Below are 21,278 nucleotides of genomic sequence, written 5' to 3' on the forward strand. Positions count from 1 at the left end.
TCCAATTAATACCTACAATCTTTGAGTGTAATTGTTTGAACATCGTGGCAGCTGTCCATCATATTGGTATTGTATCAATAATATCATTTGCCTAATGCAAGAGTGGAAATAATAGCCATATCAATAAGTGTGGGAATCAACTCTGATATCAATACACATCTTGAACCAAATTTTATTCAATGGCTTACAGAAACATAAAATACCGATAAAACACTTTCAGTATTCTTATCAACTGCTTATATTTGATAAATCACATTTTCCACATTAATTAATAAATGGCAATTTAATATAAATTTGGATTTATAAAGGGAAAATAACATATCAAAAGTTGGCAGTTGAAGTTTAAAATGGTGTATAAAGTTTCTGCAAGTCATAGAAACACATAATTATTTTCATGACATGTCTTCAACTTAGAATTTTGCACCATCTCCAATTATAGATTGATCACATAGATCCAGCATGGCTGAATAAAATAAAATGCTTCGCTGAGCACAGCCTGATAAGACCGCAGAGGTCGAAACCCTGAACAGTTGGGGCAAGTTTGAACACAATCTTCAAGCTTGATACTGTCTGAATTTGGATTGTGATCAAATTATTTACATAATATAGGTTTCTGACACAAAATAAATGGGGTCAAAGATCTTAAAAATTTGAAATGGGACATTTAATTTACCTAGAATGGTCTGATATCCAAAATCTAACAACATGGTTAGATTCTGCATATAAAAAAACACCAAAAATTTAATTTTAGTTGAAATCAAACAACATTTCCATTCTCAATTTTAAAGCTTAATTTTGGACCCTTCAAACCTTAATATGGACTAATTTGAAAACAGGGCCCAAAATAAAAAATCTAAATGCAAAATGAGATTCAGCATATCATACAGCCGCAATAATTCAGTTTTAGATGATATCAAACAAAGTTTAATTTTGGACCCTTTGATTATGGACTTTCCGTTTTGAATTTTTCTCGGAGTTCGGTATTTTTGTTATTTTTACTTTTGACCTCAACGTAGACCAAATTAAAAATGGGGCCCAATATCCAAAATAGTAATACAAGGTTAGAACCCCCAAAAATTAAAGACTTTAAATTAATCCCATTGAAATTGGTTAAAAGATTTGTATTTATTTTCAGTTGAAGATTTCTTGCTATTGCGCAATACTGTGCAATTGAAGATTTCTTGCTATTGCAGAATACTGTGCTATTGCCCAATACTGTGCAATTGAAGATTTCTTGCTATTGCCCAATACTGTGCTATTGTGCAATACTGTGCTATTGCGCAGTACTGATCTGTTGCGCAATACTGTGCTGTTGCGCAATAATGTGCTATTGCGCAATACTGTGCAATTGAAGATTTCTTGCTATTGCCCAATACTGTGCAATTGAAGATTTCTTCTTGAAACTTTTCAAAAAATTTGAAATTTCAAAACTTTTGAAGAAAAAAAATATGAACCCCCCAAAAAATTGGGAAAAAATCCTCCCCAAACTTTTTGAACCCCCGCCCCCCTTGGAGTTATTACCCCAAAACTCAATCTCAGCCTTCCCTTTGTGGTATGGAACCTTGTAGTACAATTTATGAGAGATCCATACACTTAAACACAAGTTATTGTCTGGAAACTAGAAAAATGCTTGTTTTTGGCCCTTTTTTTGCCCCTTATTCCTGAACTCAATCCCAGCCGTCCCTTTGTGATATGGAACCTTGTGGTACAGTTTCAGAGAGATCCATACACTTACACACAAGTTATTGCCCAGAAACTACAAAAATGCTTGTTTTTGGCCACTTTTTGGCCCCTGATTCTTACGCTGTTGGTACTATAACCCCCAAAATCAATCCTAACCTTTCTTTTGTAGTGGTAAAATTTCATAGAGATCCATTCACTAAAACTAAAGTTATTGTCCAGAAACCAAATGTATCTTTGGACAACGATGACGCCGAATACGACGATGACATCATAGAATTATACGAATGCAAAAAATTGTTTGCAGTGGTATAAAAATTGGTCAAGTTGCATTTAAGGGATATGACTCCTATTAGTTGTCTGGCAGTTTTGATGTAAACAGACAATAGGTAGATCTCATCATTTTGAACATTTTAGTTTAGTCTTTTTTTCCTTATTCATAGCAGTTTTCAAAATAATAGAATTTTGCATTTGTTGACAGGTTTCCCCATCAGACACAATTTTGTACTAGATATCCTAATGATGATTGTGGCCAAGTCTGGTTAACTTTGGCTGATTAGTTTCAGAGGAGAAGATTTTTGTAAAAGTTAATGGACAATGACGGACGACAGATGCTATGTGATGAAAAAAGTTCAATGTCATCGACAAAACAAACCCTTTGTGTATGTGATGTAAAGTATGCAAAACATGAAAGAGAAACTATTTTATTATTTATTCTGGAAAATATGAAAAATCACATTTTATTTATACTCAACTGTTATACATATAATAGTTGATCAGAAAGTGGCATATCTTAAAATCACAATAAAGATATTATTTCCATTGAACAACAGCTTTATCTTATGTTTCTAGCAAACACTAGGTTTCAAAGAGAAAACCATTTACACCTTTTTAACTTGTTAGAAAGTATTGGTTAGGGTCAGGGCTTCAAACATTTAAGACAGCTGGAAATTTTTAAAATCCAGTTTCAATCTTTTTAAATTTTGTAACAAAAGGCAATCAAGGTAATAGTAATTTTGGGTACTTTTGATATAGATTAAGAGAACTTACGGTACCTCTTACATTGAAAGTTCTGTTAACTGACAGTGCATTGTTTGAAGTGTGTAACCTCAGTGGGTTGATACTTGCAAAGTGCTCTTTATTGGGATAATAACACACTGACAAGAAACTTTACTTTTGTTTTTTAAAAAAACACATATTTTCTAATAGTGAATGTTGAATTCACAGCAATAACGACAGAATACATGAAATCCATCTCATTTTCTGAAATGAAATTAAAAGGGTTCAACTTATACTTTTCTACTTTAACAACATAATTCCTTAAAAACAAGTTAAGATCACAAGCCATTGATAAGCGCTGTGACATCACAGGAGGTCAATATCCCTTTCAATTTAAACTTTGTATGACCTCTGTATTAGACATTTTAATATCATTACTTAGAAATAATATAATTCTAATAAAATCACAAAAAAAGATCAATGGATTTCTAAGGATAATATCACTTCAAAACTACCTTATTTAACAATAAATGTATATCATTGATCAATTTTCTATGTTTACAATATAAATTCAATATATTCCTATATGTTAATTGTATACTGTAAATTCAGAAATTATTGTGAGGTTTTTATTTATGTGAATAATGCAACTTGGTGATTATAGCAATAATAAGAACTCGCATTCTCATATCTGATACATATATCTGTATGCAGATTTTCCTGAAATCGCAATAGTTAATCTCGCATTATTGTCCATTCTATAAAAATCGCAATAATAAATGTTTGCCATAATTTCTGAATTTACAGTATATGGAGGATTTTATGTAAAATGGAGTGTCTACCACATAAAATGGTGGGTCTACCACATAAAATGGAGTGTCTACCACATAAAATGGAGGGTCTACCACATAAAATGGAGTGTCTACCACATAAAATGTAGTGGGTTACAACACAGAAGTTTTTAAATGGCCATATATGTCATGGAGGTCACTAATATGTGATATCATACTATGAGGCTGATGTGTATCTTACGCATGTAAATTTTAAACTTTTAAAAGTGATTCTATTGAGAATATAAGACAGATTCAACATTTAAAGTAAACATAAGGAAACTAGGTTTTTTCCACTTCTTACAATATCATTCTTTGTGTCTATACATTTGAAAACATTTCAAAGGTAAAAAAATAACGCAAGATTCTCAGCTGATAAAAGGTGTAATTTAATACATGCTAGAAGGTCAAAATGTCAGAGATATAACAGTAACAGCATCACTTTTTTTAAAAGAGGAGCCTTTCATGAAAAATTTTCAAATAAGAAAATTGAGTTTGTATAAAAATAAGGAGATGTGGTTTGATTGCCAATGAGACAACTATCCACCAAAGTTCAAATGAAGTGGATGTAAGCAATTATAGGCAACCGTATGGCCTTCAACAATGAGAAAAACCTATACTGTATGGTCGGCTATAAAAGGCCCCGACATGAAAAATATGAAACAATTCAATTGTTATAACTACTTATAGACATCCATTTTGTCTTCAGCAAATTTGAAAAGTATTGGTTGAATGATTCTCAAGTTATTTCAGGCAAACAGATGGAGCTGCCTGTCCATTGTATTACCACTGAAAAACATGGTTTAAAATGAAGTCAAAGCACTGAAAATGCTCCTAACTTGAGACAAGGGGATACATTTGTTTTGAGTACTCATCAATCTCCTCTTATGATTTCTATATTTTGTATTGGTGGATTGCTGCCTGCTCATGAGATTAACAAAAGTTTCCTTACTTTCAGAAACAAAAGACATTTTTAAGATCTACAATACACATATTAGAAATAAAGTGCAGGGCTTGAAAATATGATACAACACAACCAGGCAATGTAACAAAATTAAAAATCTAAACATATATCAACTATAATAAGATAAATAATAATTTGTATATAAACAAAGAAGAAGAACAGTCACAATTTAATGTTACTGTGACATTAAAGAGAAATAAATGAAACAATTGACTAGCAACATCATGAAAAGATCAAATACAGCGGCTCTTTTCACAAAAAATCTTACGATTAAATTCATCGTAAGTTATACTGAAATGTTCATGACTTACGAGTAATTTTACTCGTAAGACTTATTGTGAAAAGAGTCGCAGTTCCATTAAGATAAAGATTATTTAGCTTGCTATCACTAAAGATGACTAAGTTTGATTCTGTATCTAGATGACAATGTAAGAATCAATAGGATCTAGTACCTTGCAAAGACTAATGCATGTATTCCAATTATTAATATCAATTGCAACCCGTAGCATTTTTATAGAAATCTGTTGGACCAAACATAACCTCAATCATAAAATTCCATGGTTTTAGGTAATTATGCCTTTAATGGCGCAATTTAACAAGGTATAATTCAAGAATAAACAATTGTCCAATTATAAAAAACATGCATTTTTGGGTTACAGAAAATTAAAATATTTATTTGCTTTTATCAATTGGGTATTGATTATTGTACTTTACTTTAATCATGGTTAAGTTATATCTTGAATTGTTCTCAAGGAAAGGAAATTTCTTATGCTGGTATGATGTCAAGTATGATGAGGTAGCCTAAACAATGTATACTATTACAATGAAACTCGTACATGAATATACATACCTGAGTTCATTTCTTCACTACTTCTGAGCTTTCAAATTTATTAACATCTCAAATCAATTATTCATCTCATTAAATACCCTTTTTAATTACCCTTTTTCTTTCATATCCTTGTCAGTAAATAAAGTTTGAGAAACTTGATTACTATAATGAAGATAAAAATCTGACAAGTAATATTTGTTAATTATATGCTTTTAACATGTCAAAAACTACAATATTTTGGTATAATTCCCACTGTAACCAAAGATACCACCTGACAATTAAAGCATAGACTAGTGGGAAAATAATGTAAAATTATTCTTTAAAGCAATACGAAAGAAAACAAAAATTAAACAAAAAAAGATATATCTTTTAAAAACACTATAACAATATAAACAACAATTAATCTAACATTTACGATTTGTAATAATTGCACTTGTGTATATATGGAAGCTTAATTATTTAATATCAAATAAATATTTGTAAAAAAAAAATAACATAATTATTACTAATTAAAATTCAACAAATTACAAGCAATAACATGACGTACAGTATCAAATACTTGCCTACAATTTCATGTGAACATATTATGATTTTTGTCATGCCATTATTTTTCTGATATTTTTACAGATTTTTTATTTGCTCATGATCAAAATGCAGACTTAAGAATTCAAAAATGAAACATCTTTAAAAAAATCTCGAGAAAATTTAATTCAATCAAATAATGTAAAAAAATTTGGTGATGAAAGCTTTTAACTGATTTATCTTATATTTCATGATAAATTTACTCGAACACTGCATTTTTTCCATGTATTTCAGATGTGGAATGACTGAGTGTATAAAATAAGGATATGTGGTATGATTGCCAATGAGACAACTCTCCACCAGAGACCAAATGATGTCTATGAATATATTTATTTCAGCTGTATAAAACAAGATCTAACAAAAAAAAACGTGTGGCTTTGAAAATAAAATGTGTAAAAACTGAGCAATATGAACACAAAAAACTTTATAGCATCACCAAGTCCATATTGCACATAGTTAGGACTTCATTAACTGTGGATGAAACTTTTCTAAAGCCCATTGCATGGCCCAAACACATAGTGGTCTCATATAGCCCAGGGATCTGTAATTTCTGTCAAGCATGTAGGCCTCTGGTGTTTGGAATTGTAGGCCATATGTTTCCCAACATGTATGGTAAGCTCCCCATGCTGTTTGGAAGGCTTCATCCAACATACCCTGTAACAGAAATTTATTTCATTATGTCATCACTTCAACATCCCTTTCAGGTTTACATTTCAATGACTTCAGGTCATAAATACATGTATGCATTACAAAAAGTTTATGATATCCAATCAGAAACCAGCACTAAAATGGTATTCAGAAAGTTACACAAAATAAAATATTTGATTGAGTTGTTTCTTTTTAAATATTGTTTTTACAAAAAGCTGGGAGCTGGAATATTATTCATCAAAACAAAAGCATAACCAGCATAAAATAGAAGCTAAAAGTCACAATATGCAGCTTTGTATTGAGTGAGTGCAGCAAACAAGCTCAAAAAGGCTTCGTAGTGTGCTGATCAATATCAATATGATAAACGGATACCGTCTTTTGGTATGCATAGTGCGCACCCCCTTTATGGTCCAAGAAACTTGAGAAAAAAAGTTTTTCTTCGTATAATACACATAGACATTTTCGGAAAAGTCACAGCTCCAAAATCGGTAAAATTGCTTGAGCGTGATTTTTTTCGGCAAGGAATTAATGAGAAGTTATGATTAATATCATGGAAAGAATTTATTGTAGCTGAATAAAGAATTTTAATAGTTATCTTCTTTTTATAACCCACAAGTTAATGTTTGTCGTTTGTTGGCAAACAGGAAGTCTAAACTAGAAGTTTTTTAAATGGTCACCGATGTCGGTGAATTCCGTACGGAATACGTAATTAATACGGAATTGTATTATCTTGTATTATTTAATTTTATGTTATGAATTAGTGCTGAAATAAATTGTTAAAATCTCATAATTTTTATTTGTTGTTTGTTGATTCTAGCTGTTAATCCGGATTATCACACCTCAATCAATGGGTCTAATCGATGTCAAAACAATCAATGACAGGTTTACCTTGTTCCTAATTAAATTCGTTCAGGTTACAATTATGGGATAATCATGTTTTCAATCATAATTTCTTGAACGGTTTTAAACAGTTGTTACTGTTTAAAAGTTACAAAGTAGAAACGTATTTATAAAAAAAAAAAATTCTCATAGACTGAATCATCACTTTACAATATTAAGTCACATGACTGGCGATCACCTGATACATTAAAAAAAAAATGGCGGTTTATCTTTTCAAAACGAGCTTGGTTTATTCAATTTTCATACACTTATCTTCTACTCTCCATGATGAACACATACAAAACAGTAAGTTATGACCACAAGAAACACAGAGCCTAAATTAACCGACAACAAAAGCTTCATGGTGTCTTTATTAAGTCATGGCAAACTTCGGGATTGCAAACAGATGGACAAATTTGCACGATAAACGAACAAAACTACAGAGATATAAAATGTATTTTATTTGAATAAAAATGACATATCAAGTACAATAAGATACATATTACAAATATAACATGTAAAACATAATAAAAGTCGAGGAATTAGCGAAAAATTCCGTACTCTTCACTTCACCTGTTTTTTTCTTTGTCAGGAGTTCGGACCTGAAAAAAGGCTAAGAAAATGTTTGTAGGCATATATAATGCGCACCCCTCTTACAAGAAACATGACCCAGGTTATAAATGTGCGCACTATACATACCAAAAGACGGTATACAGATAGAGAATTGGATGGACAGAGAGATTGAGAGACAAGGCGATTGCAGTATACCACTCGCTCCGTGATGATGTCCCATATGAAATACTTATTCAATATCATTAAACCCGAACACCATTTACATCATAAGGCTATTCAATAACATTACTATAAGTTTGAGTGCTTATGTACTTTTTATCTCATCTTAGACTAAAACATACCTCCTGAATCATATTTGCAGCAAGGGCATAAGTGACTCCTACCCAGAATTCCTCACTTTGAACACTACTCATATCCATCTTCCCATCAGGCCTTGTTCCATTAATGGCTCCCATGTTACCATTCTCAAATCCCATAACATTATTTTTGAATATAGTCTTCAAAGCTGTCTTTACATGTGTTGGTGGAAAAATCTGTGAGATAAATGAGGGCTGCCTAATTAGGGAATATTTTAAATAATTACTAAATAATGGTTTTAAGAATCCAGTAAAGCTTTTGTCTTGATACATAAAATCTAATAAATCTTAAGTCTAATTAGAAGATGGATCAATTGGCAATATATATCAGCAAATATTAAAGAAATTGACATAACAGAATTATCAAATCAATATAAAAAGTTGAGTAAAAGTGAATCAAATCTACCGGGTTATTAAAATTGATTAAAGAAAAGAATGTATCAGCCAATTTGTATGAATTCTTTATGTGCCTATCCCAAGTCAGGAGTATGTAGTTCAGTGGTTGTTGTTGGTTCATATATGTCATACTTGTTTTTCATATATTGTTTTGTTATCAATTATGCCATTGGTTTTCTCGTTTGAATTGTTTTACATTTTTCATGTCTGAGCCTTTTATAACTGACTATATGGTATGGGGTTTTCTCATTGTTAAAGGCCATACGGTTTCTTATAATTGCTTACATCCACTTCATTTGAACTCTGGTGGATAGTTGTCTCATTGGCAATCACACCACATCTCCTTATTTTTATAATTTAGAATGCAGTAATTACCATAATTTTTGGACTATAAGTCGATATAGTTATTCAGAAAGTTGGCAGCTTTGTCTTATACTTCAGATCTACCTATACAAGACTTTTTCTGAAATCTGATTGCACGATATAACATAAATGGGGAATGTGTCCATGGGACACAAATGATGCCCCCGCTTGCATATAATATGAAGTTATAAAGGGACATAACTGAAGAATGGTATAAGTGACGCCACCAAAATTCAAACTTGATCTGTATTTTGTGGTAATAAGCATTGTGTGTAGGGGTAAATTCAGTAAATAAATATACGTCATCAGGGACCGCCCATTTGGGGGAGAGCTTTCTGTACAAAACTGAAGTCCTGTGCTCTTCTGATTGGTAATTCAAGACATAGATTAGCATTAAAGTCAGCCGGAGATTTTTTACTTAATTTACCCCTATAGGAAAATATGCACTCTGTCACTGTACTTGTTCAAGGCCACACAATAATCACAAAACTCATTTCCTGTAAATATTAATGCAATGGAAGCCTTTTGGAACCAGTTAAAGTTGTTTTTATACAAATTTCTATGTTTAACCGCGGCTATCCAGGATGCTCTGAGTGTACTGTGGGAGGAAGCATGGGGTATATGGTAAAAAATCAGTTTTGTGTCCAGATTGAAAGAAACAATAGAAATTACACTTGAGAGTTATGATATTATTAAAAGGCATAAATATTCTCCCCATTTTAAATCACATTCTGCACATATTTCTCCTAATAATGTGTAAAATCATATGGAAAGTCAGAATTACCTCCCTTTGACATAGTGTATTTTTTTTAGCTGTGTTCCCCATGTTAAGTTGTAGATCATGTTGTAAATAAGCACTTTTCAAGTATTTTAACACTCGAATAATCTGACCGTATGAAGATATTCATTTATTTTTACATAATTCATTGCGTTTCTTTAAGTAAAAAAAAATACTAGACAACTTTTCATGATTATATACCCTTCATCTATAAAACTAGTGTTGAAATGTTTGTAATTGGATTGCTATGTTAAATAATTGCTTTTTAATATTCTAAATTGTTACTTTTATGTTCCAAATGCAAAGTTTAGTCATACCCAGTCTTATTTTTTTCATATTTGGCACTTTTTTCTACTTCAGTTTTGTCCATCTAGTTTGGGCGAAGAAACCATCCAGATGTTGGGGTAACAGGAATTCCTGCAGAGTGGTTGTCAATGACATTTTGTGAAATTTACAAGTAACTAAAACACAGATTTAGAAAAATGAAACATAATTGTTGTTTTTTATGGTATGAAACTGCTTAAAAAACCTTTGAAAAGTCTTTTTGTGGTCTTTTTCAGGGTATTTAATTAAAATCTTCCATATAAGGCAAAATTTAACTAAGAGTACATCAAGACTTTAGTTCCTAGATGTACTTGCAATACTGATCAAAGCAAACACAGAAAACAATTCATATTTATTAAGCATAGTATTTTACACCATTCTTTTAAAAACAGTCAATGTGCAACTTTATATACCAAATATACATTGGCCACAGTATGGGCTGTAGTATAAATTTTCCTCCCTCTTTACAAGTTCAGCCTTTATGAATGTTGTATTGAAACTGGAACTTGAAAATTGGATACATTACATGATTAATACAACAAAAATAGGAAAAGAAGTTAAAAAGTCCCTTATAGGGGTAAATTCAGTAAATAAATATACGTCATCAGGGACCGCCCATTTGCGGGAGAGCTTTCTGTACAAAACTGAAGTCCTGTGCTCTTCTAATTGGTAGATAATGTTTGTAATAAATATTTTTTGATAGATGGATCAAAACTAGAGTTAAAAAAAATTAAAAAATGAATGCTGAATGTACTAAATTTTTTTTACTACAGGGTTGAAAAGTAATGGGGGTCAGTAAAGGAATTAAGTGTGAATCTACAGTGTTTGTAAACAAGGCCATGTGAATGCCCAAAAATGCCGCATGACCCTATGTTTTTATTATTGCAAAAGATAGGGCTACATTTGTACTTTCATGAATGATATATGAAAGCTTCCAATTTCTAAAGGTAAATCAGGTATAAATTTAATTCAAGACATAGATTAGCATTACAGTCAATGGGAGATTTTTTACTGAATTTACCCCTATAAGTTTCATAACATTTGGTTGAGGCCAACTTAAGTTAGAGAACAGAAACGAAAAATTCAGCAATTTTTCCATTTGTAAACAGGCACAACTCTGGAACGGTTAAAGTGACACCACCAAAATTCAAACTTGATCTGTATTTTGTGGTAATAAGCATTGTGTATAAGTTTCATAACATTGGTTGAGGCAAACTAAATTTAGAGAACGGAAACAAAAAATTCAGCAATTTTTCCATTTGTAAAGGGGCATAACTCTAGAACGTATAAAGTGACGCCACCAAAATTCAATCTTGATCTGTGTTTTGTGGTAATAAGCATTGTGTATAAGTTTCATAACATTTGGTTAAGGCAAACTAAAGTTAGAGAACGGAAACGAAAAATTCAGCAATTTTTCCATTTGTAAAGGGGCATTAAAAGAACTTGGGTGGATGACAGTTGACAATAGAATCAAATACCACAAATATTTACTTCTACATAAATGTATGCGTATGGAAGCTCCAATGTACCTAGTTCAAAAGTTTAAACTGAAATCAGATAATAATCCTTACTCCTTGAGAGGTGTCACTCAAGGTAATATGATAGTTCCTAAGCCAAAAGCTGAGCTATTTAAGAAATCTTTTGTTTATTCTGGATCAGTGTTATGGAATGGACTACCACACAAAATGGGTAAAGCTCCAAACACTTATACTTTTAAACAAAGTATCAAGAAGTACTTAACACAGTCCTGATAAGATTATGTTTTCTACAATGTATTTGTATATTCTTTTATTTTTATTTTTATTTGATTTTTTGACTACATGTGCATCTTGAACAGCCTTATATCTGATCATGTTAGTAATATTACATTGAACTAATTGACTGTAAATTAACTATGTGTAAATATCTGTTTTTGATTGTATTGTAATTTGTATGTGAGGGCCTCAGGGAAGATTAGTTTATTGTAACTAACTGAGTTTACCCTCTTTAAATAAAGAATTTATTATTATTATTATTATTATTACTCTAGAACATTTAAAGTGACACCACCAAAATTCACACTTGATCTGTGTTTTGTGGTAATAAGCATTGTGTATAAGTTTCATAATATTTGGTTGAGGCAAACTAAAGTTAGAGAACAGAAACCAACTTTGGGATGTACGGACGTACAGACGGACAGACGGACAAGGGTAAAACTTAATGCCCACTCCGCTACGGTGGGGGTATAAAAATACTTGACTTTTTTGACAGGACAATCAATGATAAATATTTTATAATTCTATATATTAATGTATTCCTACAGTTGCATCCTCCATGCCTGAGGCCCTTAGAAACCAATGTCCAGCTAGCTGATCAGCCATCACACTATCATCATGTCCACTGGTAGTACTGGAGTCATAATTATAGTAACTTCCTAACAAAATAAAAACATAAAAAAATTTACATAAGCATGCCAGTGTTTCACCTTAGGTTATGAGATTGACTAATAAGACAAGTAATAATTTGTTGACATGTAGCTTGTTAAGATTAACTATTGCTTATAAACAACTTATATCAATGTTTAAAATTCCTCTATACAGAAGAATGGAATAATAAATTATATTGTCCATAAAATAAGTGCTCAGATGTCAAAATAAAAGAAAATACAAGTTTCTCATTAAACTTACCATTCCACAATTTTTTATCAAATGCTTCTTTGCCTTTATCTAATATTTCGGTATATTTCTTCATTTCCTCTGTATTACCAACAATCCTACTGATTTCTATGTACATCTTCAGGGCTGCTAGCCATAGACCTCCACAGTAAGCACTACAATATCAGTTATTGTTACAATTCAAATTATTATTGATAGTATCTTGTTTAAGATACAGGGAATAAAATTCTTCATGCAAGCAAAAGTTTCAATATTTTTTTTGGCATCTCAATTTTCCTTTTTTTCCCTCCAAAACTGACATTTTTTTCTACTTTTATCAAATAAATATATCAATGATACATTTGTGTAAACATATAATACCTTATTTAGCATCTGTAAGATAAACCAAATTAATAATACCTTTGTGTCATCATATCTAGAGATTTGACGAAGCAACAAATTCAGACTGTGTAATTGTAAGAAATCAAAAATCCAGTGAAATTAAATTCTGACAATGTAAGAAATCCAAATCTAGAGAAACTTGATGCAATGCCAAAAGTAAAATCTGGGAACAGTATATCTAACATATATGTTCCTGGTCAAATTCAATAGAGTAATAATGGTTGATTTGAAGGATTTATTGTGTGTAAACTTGGAAAATTCACTTCATACAAAATTTCATTCCAATATGAATAAAATCTTGAGTATTTTCTGTCATTCTTGGCAACATTCACAGAATGATATGCATCTTTTAAATCAACGGATCCAAACCAACAATTTTTTGAAATTAATTCATAAATCAGATTACATATATCCAGTATTCAAAAGTTTCTGATCAGACTTAGCTCCTTTTATAAAGTTAAATTAAGAAGGACGTTGACACAACTGCAATAAAATTAGGGATTGAAAAAATTTCTAAACAAACCTAGTCCTAGAAGGATTTTATGTCAAGTTTCTGAGTGAAAGGCCACACCAATAAACTCTGTCAAGATAACCTTTATTACTTAATATTCCAATAAAATCAAAAGAAAATTATTCCCACATCAAATATCTTATGACCAATTACAGGACTATTTGGTCTGTCACAATATCATGAAACTAATTTAAACATGTATAAATTTTGTGGTCGCCATGATGCTCACCAATGAAATCACTAAATAAGGCAAAATATAACTTTCAAATAATAAAATAATATAACATTTTTTACTGAATGTACCTCACACCAGTCATTGTCCAAGCATCAAAGGTTTGGTCAGCATAGCCTCCATTTTCTATCAGACCATCACCATCTGTATCCCATTGTCTAGCATGTTCCATCACAGCCTATACATAAATACATCACAGCTGATATACATATTTACATGACAGCCTTTACATAAATACAATCAGATCTTTCCTATTTGATATTGATCAACTTTGACAATGGTTTAAATGTAGCTAAGAATAATGCAAGTTACTGTAACTACATAGCTGTCAACTGACCCGTATTCTGCGGCTTACACCCGAGAATTTCCCCCTTTACACTGGATTTTTTAAATACCCGCCGTTTATTCAAATAACCCGGGATTTCAGAAAATGACCTAATTTCACCCATATATCTGACCAGTATTGTTTACGGTATTTAGAAGTCAAATATACTTTCGGTTTTCTCAGAGTTTTTTCCTTTGAAAAGGTAAACAATTGAATTTAGAATTTGCTTATTTACCGTGCCAATGACAGCTATCAAAACATTACATTTGATTGAAAAGTAATAATTTGAGGATTGTTTGTTAATTGTACCCCAGAAAGTTGAAGCCAGCCAAGCTTGACATACAATTCTATGTCCTGATTAAAAGATTTGCCGTTTGCAAATATCAAATATCCTGTAAAAATCATTTTAAAACAATTTGAACCTTTTAATACATTTCTGTTGGAGAGAATAATCACTTAATTGTAAAAGCTTTAAATCAAATCCATATGCTCTAGATATTACACTGAAAGGAAACACTCTAACTTCTTTCTATTTATCTTCCACCTGTGTATAGGAGTAAGCTATAATTGATTTCTAATTACATGTATAGCTGGGGTTTATGACATTCACTAATAAAAAAAAGTAAACTAGTGTGAATAAAACAATAAAAGGGCATTCTTAAGAAAGATAATTAATTAATGATAAATATTTTTATACTTAACAAATACAAAAGTGATTATTTTTAGGAAACTCAGTGGTACATGTATATGTTGGTACATGTATAAGTTATAGTATATAAAAAAAACTCTCAATACTAAAATTGGACCGAGTTCATATGCGTTATGACCTGACATTTATTCTTGAATGCAGGTCATGACCTGCATTTTCAGTTTCAGAGGTTGACAGGTATGTAACTATCATGCAGTATGGTAATCTTCATGAACTACTGTTGTTCTGATTAATACAAGTACAACAGGAACTATACCTTTAGTGATGAAATGACTGTTTATTGTATAGAAATTGTCAGTGAAAATATTTTACATTTATCCTAAAATGCAAAAAAAAAATCCACATTGAAGCTTTATCACTTAAATAATTCTGAACTAATTAGTTGCACAAATTCTTCCTTGTAACAGTATTATACACAGATATACATTTTATAGTAAAGGTCATATGCTATGTTTTTCAGACATGTAGTTTAAAGTTTTTACTTTAATAGCTTAAAAAAATATTTCATTCAAACACTTATCTGTCCATACATCAACATCTTTTTCAGTTAATGCTGCATTGGAAAACTTTTTTGTAACAAGCAAACTAAATTGTATAAGACTTTTAATAACTCTTCTTTCCACATCAAAAGGGTAACAAATATTGTCATGAATAGTTCCATAAAAAATAAGACAGCATGTGGATTTACCCATCTTGTATGAAAAAAAAACACAACAGAGTACCTAAAACATCAAATGGTATAATTTGTGTTCCATTTTATAGTTGTTCATAATATGCTACCACATTGGTTCAGTTTATATCTATTAAAATAAAAAAATAAAGATGTTTCCTAAAAAACAACAGAATTTATTAAGGGACATTAACTGTCAAACAAGAGTGATTTCAAGTGAATTAAAGCAGTGCTCTGATTATCATTTCTGCTAGAATATCAAACCATTATATACAAAAGAATATGCAATATTTTACCAAAATCTGTGACATAGGCCATTTACTATTCCTTGATCTTAATCCAACAAAACCAGAGGATCCCCAATAGTCATTACAGCAGAAAGTAGAAAGGAGTGTTATCAGATCCTACTAAGCAAAGCTTGGACACAGAATCTGTATTCTAATCAGATTGATTTTTCTACAGACATTTTTTATTTGTAAAAACCTATCCAACAGAACCTACCTGACACACAGTGTACATATCTTTGAGATAATCTGTATCTTTTGTTTGACTATAATCCCTATAAGTCTGTAGGATGAACTTAAGATTTAAATCTTTCCAGTCATGTGTAGGATGTACAATATAGGCATTCACTTTATCCCAGGGCTCGTCCTCTGTAATGTTTGATATATCACATCAAATTAAACCACATATTTCTATATCTCAACAAAAAAGTAGCAATCATTTTGTGATCTTGTCATGAATAGGATGAGGAAAATTCACATTATTTTAGGACTCATTGTTTGTACACACATGTTTTTGTTAAATGACAATGTCATGATAAGTAGTATGTGAAATTACTTAGTATTTTACTGATTCCTGTAAGTAGAATTACACTCATAAAAATCTCTTTATTTGTTATAAAATTCAAAGCTGTGACCAGTTTAAGTTGTCAGTATTCTTTACCGTATTTTTAGTAATGAAAATATAAAGCAATTAAAATCTAAGGCATACAACATCTGAACGATAAAATAAGCAACAGTACATTACCATCAAGGAATGAAATAAAAACAACTTCCTAATTTCCTAGACTGGTTAAGAAAAAATTGATATCAAGTACTATAGACTATGGGTTTATCAGCCGGTTATTAACATTTCATTTCTATATTCATAAAAGTTGGGATCAATTTAAGGAAAAGGTGTCATTAAAATATCTGTAGGTATATATATTTATCAAGTGGTGTTCTGTTGTATCCTTGCAATGTTTAGCCATAAATGGAAATTCAAAGTATTATAGAAACAAATTTGCTATCAAAAGGATGCAGGTTGTTCCCACATGACATAACTAGCTATCACAAAACTTTAGAAAATATTTAAGTTAAATAAATTTTAGAATTTAAATAAATACAGCCTGATTTTCTTCCCTTGAATATATTATAGGAGTATCTTATACACGACTCTCAAGTTGTTTTTAATGAATGAGTTACACCGGTTGACCCGAGGTAAATTGGTGTAATCGAGTTTTTCGAACAATCAGTTCTTACTGTGACGTAATAACAAAAACATTGTGACAGGAAATGTATGGGAAAGTGCATGAATTCGAAAGTCGTCTATATGGATTCTTTATATCATGATGAGCATCATTCTTTGTTTACTACATGCCTTAGTTTCCTTCCTTTTATACTATTGGATTCCTGTAGTAGGAGTACCTTACCTGGATCTCCTAGATCATGTGGTACTGCATTCTTTGTTTTATAGATCCCTCGATTTCCTTCCATACAAAATACTATCGGAGTTGTGTCTTCTGACATTACTGCTGTGGCTGAATGATAAATAATATAGCATATAATTGATTTTATTAAAATTACATTATAGGTCTTTATGTCATGGATAATACATATACAAGAACTTTGTGAAAAAGAATACCCCTGGAAGCTATAAATGCAAACATTAACTGGAGTCAGCTGCTATAAGCATATTTTCTTATCAATCAAGTAAGCTACTAATTCTGAATCTTTGTCCATTAACACAACACTTTATAAATATATATTAAGATAAAAGTACTTTGCAAGTCTTTAAAATTTCTCCATGTGTATGATAAGCTAGTGTACAGAAAAGATACTGTAAATTCAGAAATTATTGTGATGTTTTTATTATTGCTAAAAATGCGACAGGGTTGTAATCGCAATAATTTAAACTTGGATTTTGGAATTTTTTTTTATATGAAAGAAGCAGAATTTTTCTCAGTATCGCAAAATTTATAATCGCAATTTGGTCTAAAATGACAAAATTGCAATTATAAATGCACACAATAATTTCTGAATTTATAGTAGCTAAATCTTTGGCCTCTAATAGCATATACTAAATGTACTTAATAATTAGTTATTTTACTTTTAATACCATAATTTTTCTATAACTCACCCATATCATACTGTATAGACAGTTGAATCTTAGGCCATAACATGATGAAGGCAAAGGAAGCATAATGGTGGACATCGTAGGTGTTAATCATTCTATATTCATGTCCTGTAAATGAACATCTTAATATAGGTATTTGTGCCATATTGAACATTAAGATTGATTTACAGATTGTCTTGAATGTGGTACATAACTAAAATATGATAGGTCAAATGTATTAAGATACCCATTCTACCAAAATATACTAATTATGTACTTTTCCACTGTATAAATTTTGTACTTACCTGTATTTATTTGTTTTTTTCTTCTATCACATTAATTACCAGGTATGATATGATTCCATTAAGTTATTGAATGTTTGATTGTCTTACTTCAAGCCCCTGCATCAATTCATGCAGTTAAGCACTTGTTTAAACTTTGAAGATAGTAAGGATCTTGTACCTGCTAGTCATTGCCCAAATCACTATTTTATATTTTATATTCTGACATAGCTAACATCTTAAAAAAAAAATTCCTGTCTTCTCTAACTGCAAAACAATTGCAAAAAAAGGAAAATTCAGAAAAACATCATTTTTTTATAATAGGTATTTATATAGAATTTGTTTCCCTTTTGACATCCTCCTCATGAACTTAATGTGAAAGAGCAGGTCCAAAGTGTCTTTAAGGTTCCACTTAAGTCAAAATATAGGACACTTCATAAACATCTAAACTTTGCCTGTATTTTTCAACCTATAATGAATAAAGTCCTAAACTATGAGAACATATGTTCATTTAAACATACTTAACATATACACACTGTGTAAATTGTAAATGAACTTGAAATTTTTATGTTGTGGCCAAACCGGTTCTTTGGGTGAACACTAAATTTTCAAAAAAATCTGGAGGCCTGCAAGACAACTTAATTTGTTTAAAATTGGTATGGACGAATACTGTTACATGTAATGCAGGGCAAGCTCATGTTGATTTGTCACATACATATGTTTTAATGGCATATTTGTCCAATTTCTGTATTGACCCTTCGATATCCGTTCACCTAGATACATGAAATTAACTGAAACTCGAAAATCAATACATTTTCTGAAAAATCAACATGAGCTTGCCCTGCATTATTTATATTACCAATTTTAAACAAATTAAGTTGTCTCGCAGGCCTCTAGATTTTTTGGAAAATTTTGTGTTCACCCAAAGAACCGGTTTGGCCACAACATAACAATTTCAAGTTTATTTACAATTTACACAGTGTGTATATGTTAAATATGTTTAAATGAACATATGTTCCCATAGTTTAGGATTTTATTCATTATAGGTTGAAAAATACAGGCAAAGTTTAGATGTTTATGAAGTGTCCTATATTTTGACTTTAGTGGAACCTTAAACATGACCACTATCGTTATGATCTTTCAAGACAAATTTCCTATAAGCCTGAACTTGTTCTCTTACTGAATCAATATATTGATGGAGAGTTATAACGTATGGCTGATCCTTTATTAGAAATAAGACAAATATCAGCTAATCAATAAATTTACAACATCAGTTGGCTTAATGCTTTTGAGTTACAATGCTTTTCACTGTTTTGGTATAACATTCTAACATGAACAGGTTTTCAATTTCATCTAATGTACCTTCTAGATAGCCAAATTTTCCATATTCTTGTATAACCTCTGGTTCTGTTGGACTGATCTTTCTCTGAATCTGCCCATCTTTCTCTTCAGCCATATCTAACCATAGAGATCCACCATCACTGACAAAGTATAACTCATTGAATAAAGCTGACTTGTACCAGGATGGTAAATTTCTGAAAGATAAAAGTATAACCAACAAATAAAGCTGATATAGCAAGCTGGTAAATTTATAATGGATAAAAAAGGTACAAAGTTCTGTTGGTATGAAAAATTCAATTCAGAGTCTGGAAATCATTGACTTCTTTCCAAATTTAAAAGTTGTTCATTGATTACATTATATTTCTTCTTCATAAAATACACAAAACAAATACTTCACAAATGCACAGTCGGGGGCGGATCCAGCCATTTATAAAAGGGGGGTTCCTAACCCAGGATAAAGGGGGGGTTCCAACTATATGTCCCCATTCAAATGCATTGATCATCAAAAAAAAGGGGGGTTCCAACCCCCGGAACCCCCCCCCTGGATCTGCCACTGACAGTTGTTTTCTACTTTTCCACACATACTTTATATAAATAGTTATAAAGAGCTACATTGTGTACTTACTTATTTGATAAAATTGGATTCTGCCATTCTTCAATCTTTGTTTCCCACATAGGATAGTTTTTCAGGGCATAACTACACAGCTGTGGACATGCATCACCAGAACTACCAAACCAACGAGCATACCGTCTGTAAAATCACAAAATATTAACAGGGACTGAGAAATATACAATAGTTTTTATGATCTTTTATAATACCCTTTTGAATTCAGAAATTATGTTTTAAATTATGTTATAAAGCATATGAAATTTGTTCAATATTCTTCTTCTGTGTTAAAAAAAACAAACAAAAAAAACCTTTAATCATAATCATAAATAAAGTTTTGCATCACAGCCATATAATAAATAGTAATGTGATGCACTGTGTTACCTAACTATTCATCATAAACAATGGTAAGTGATACAACAACCTCAATGGAGTATAACTATAAAGTGTAACTAAGGAGTCTGACCTCTAAATTATCTTTGAGATATTAAAATGTTACAGCAACACCATACAAAATATCAATAATCTATTGCTAGAATATTTCCAAATCTGAACAGAAAACTTTACATAAGAAAATGTAGAAATTCCTGCAACTGAAGCAAAAGGACAATTCCAAATAGTTTTGCTGGTAATTAAGCAAGAATAATAATAACACAGGGTTACAAATATGAATGGTAAATTGTCATTCAGAAAAAAAGCATACAAAAATATAAGTCATATGAAAATAAAAAAGATTCATGATTTAACATGGGAAATCTGACCACAACTAATGCCTTACCTTAGATACTTATGTTTTCTAGCTTTGAAATGTACAACAGGCATGTCCCATGTGAGTGTAAATTCCAGATCTTCTTTGTCCCCTGGCTTTACTGTGGTATATAGACATACAGCTGATCCTATTTCAGATCCTTTACCTGTTGAAGCACTTCTTTCTGTAACAGAAAAACAGAGAAAAAAATATTTTTAAATTTCATATACTAGAATCATACT

The 21,278-nt window shown here is 31.0% G+C and overlaps 1 protein-coding gene across 2 annotated transcripts in view; it reads right to left on the reverse strand.

The window, feature by feature from the left end:
* Window positions 1-2,368: 2,368 nt before the first annotated feature.
* The window catches only part of LOC127733861 (non-lysosomal glucosylceramidase-like), a 29,046-nt gene continuing 10,136 nt past the window's right edge, over window positions 2,369-21,278 (reverse strand). For both annotated transcript variants that reach the window (XM_052243279.1, XM_052243278.1), the window contains 11 exons: window positions 21,067-21,220; window positions 20,307-20,432; window positions 19,703-19,875; window positions 18,084-18,188; window positions 17,377-17,484; window positions 16,185-16,336; window positions 14,051-14,157; window positions 12,868-13,010; window positions 12,502-12,614; window positions 8,326-8,517; window positions 2,369-6,538 (listed from right to left, as the gene is read on the reverse strand). In XM_052243279.1, coding sequence (XP_052099239.1) covers window positions 6,341-6,538; window positions 8,326-8,517; window positions 12,502-12,614; window positions 12,868-13,010; window positions 14,051-14,157; window positions 16,185-16,336; window positions 17,377-17,484; window positions 18,084-18,188; window positions 19,703-19,875; window positions 20,307-20,432; window positions 21,067-21,220 — 1,571 coding nt within the window. In that variant the 3' untranslated portion in view covers window positions 2,369-6,340. The remainder of the gene's footprint in view (window positions 6,539-8,325; window positions 8,518-12,501; window positions 12,615-12,867; window positions 13,011-14,050; window positions 14,158-16,184; window positions 16,337-17,376; window positions 17,485-18,083; window positions 18,189-19,702; window positions 19,876-20,306; window positions 20,433-21,066; window positions 21,221-21,278) is intronic.

This window comes from Mytilus californianus, unplaced genomic scaffold (genome assembly GCF_021869535.1).
Source record: "Mytilus californianus isolate M0D057914Y unplaced genomic scaffold, xbMytCali1.0.p SCAF_3, whole genome shotgun sequence".
NCBI lineage: Eukaryota > Metazoa > Mollusca > Bivalvia > Mytilida > Mytilidae > Mytilus > Mytilus californianus.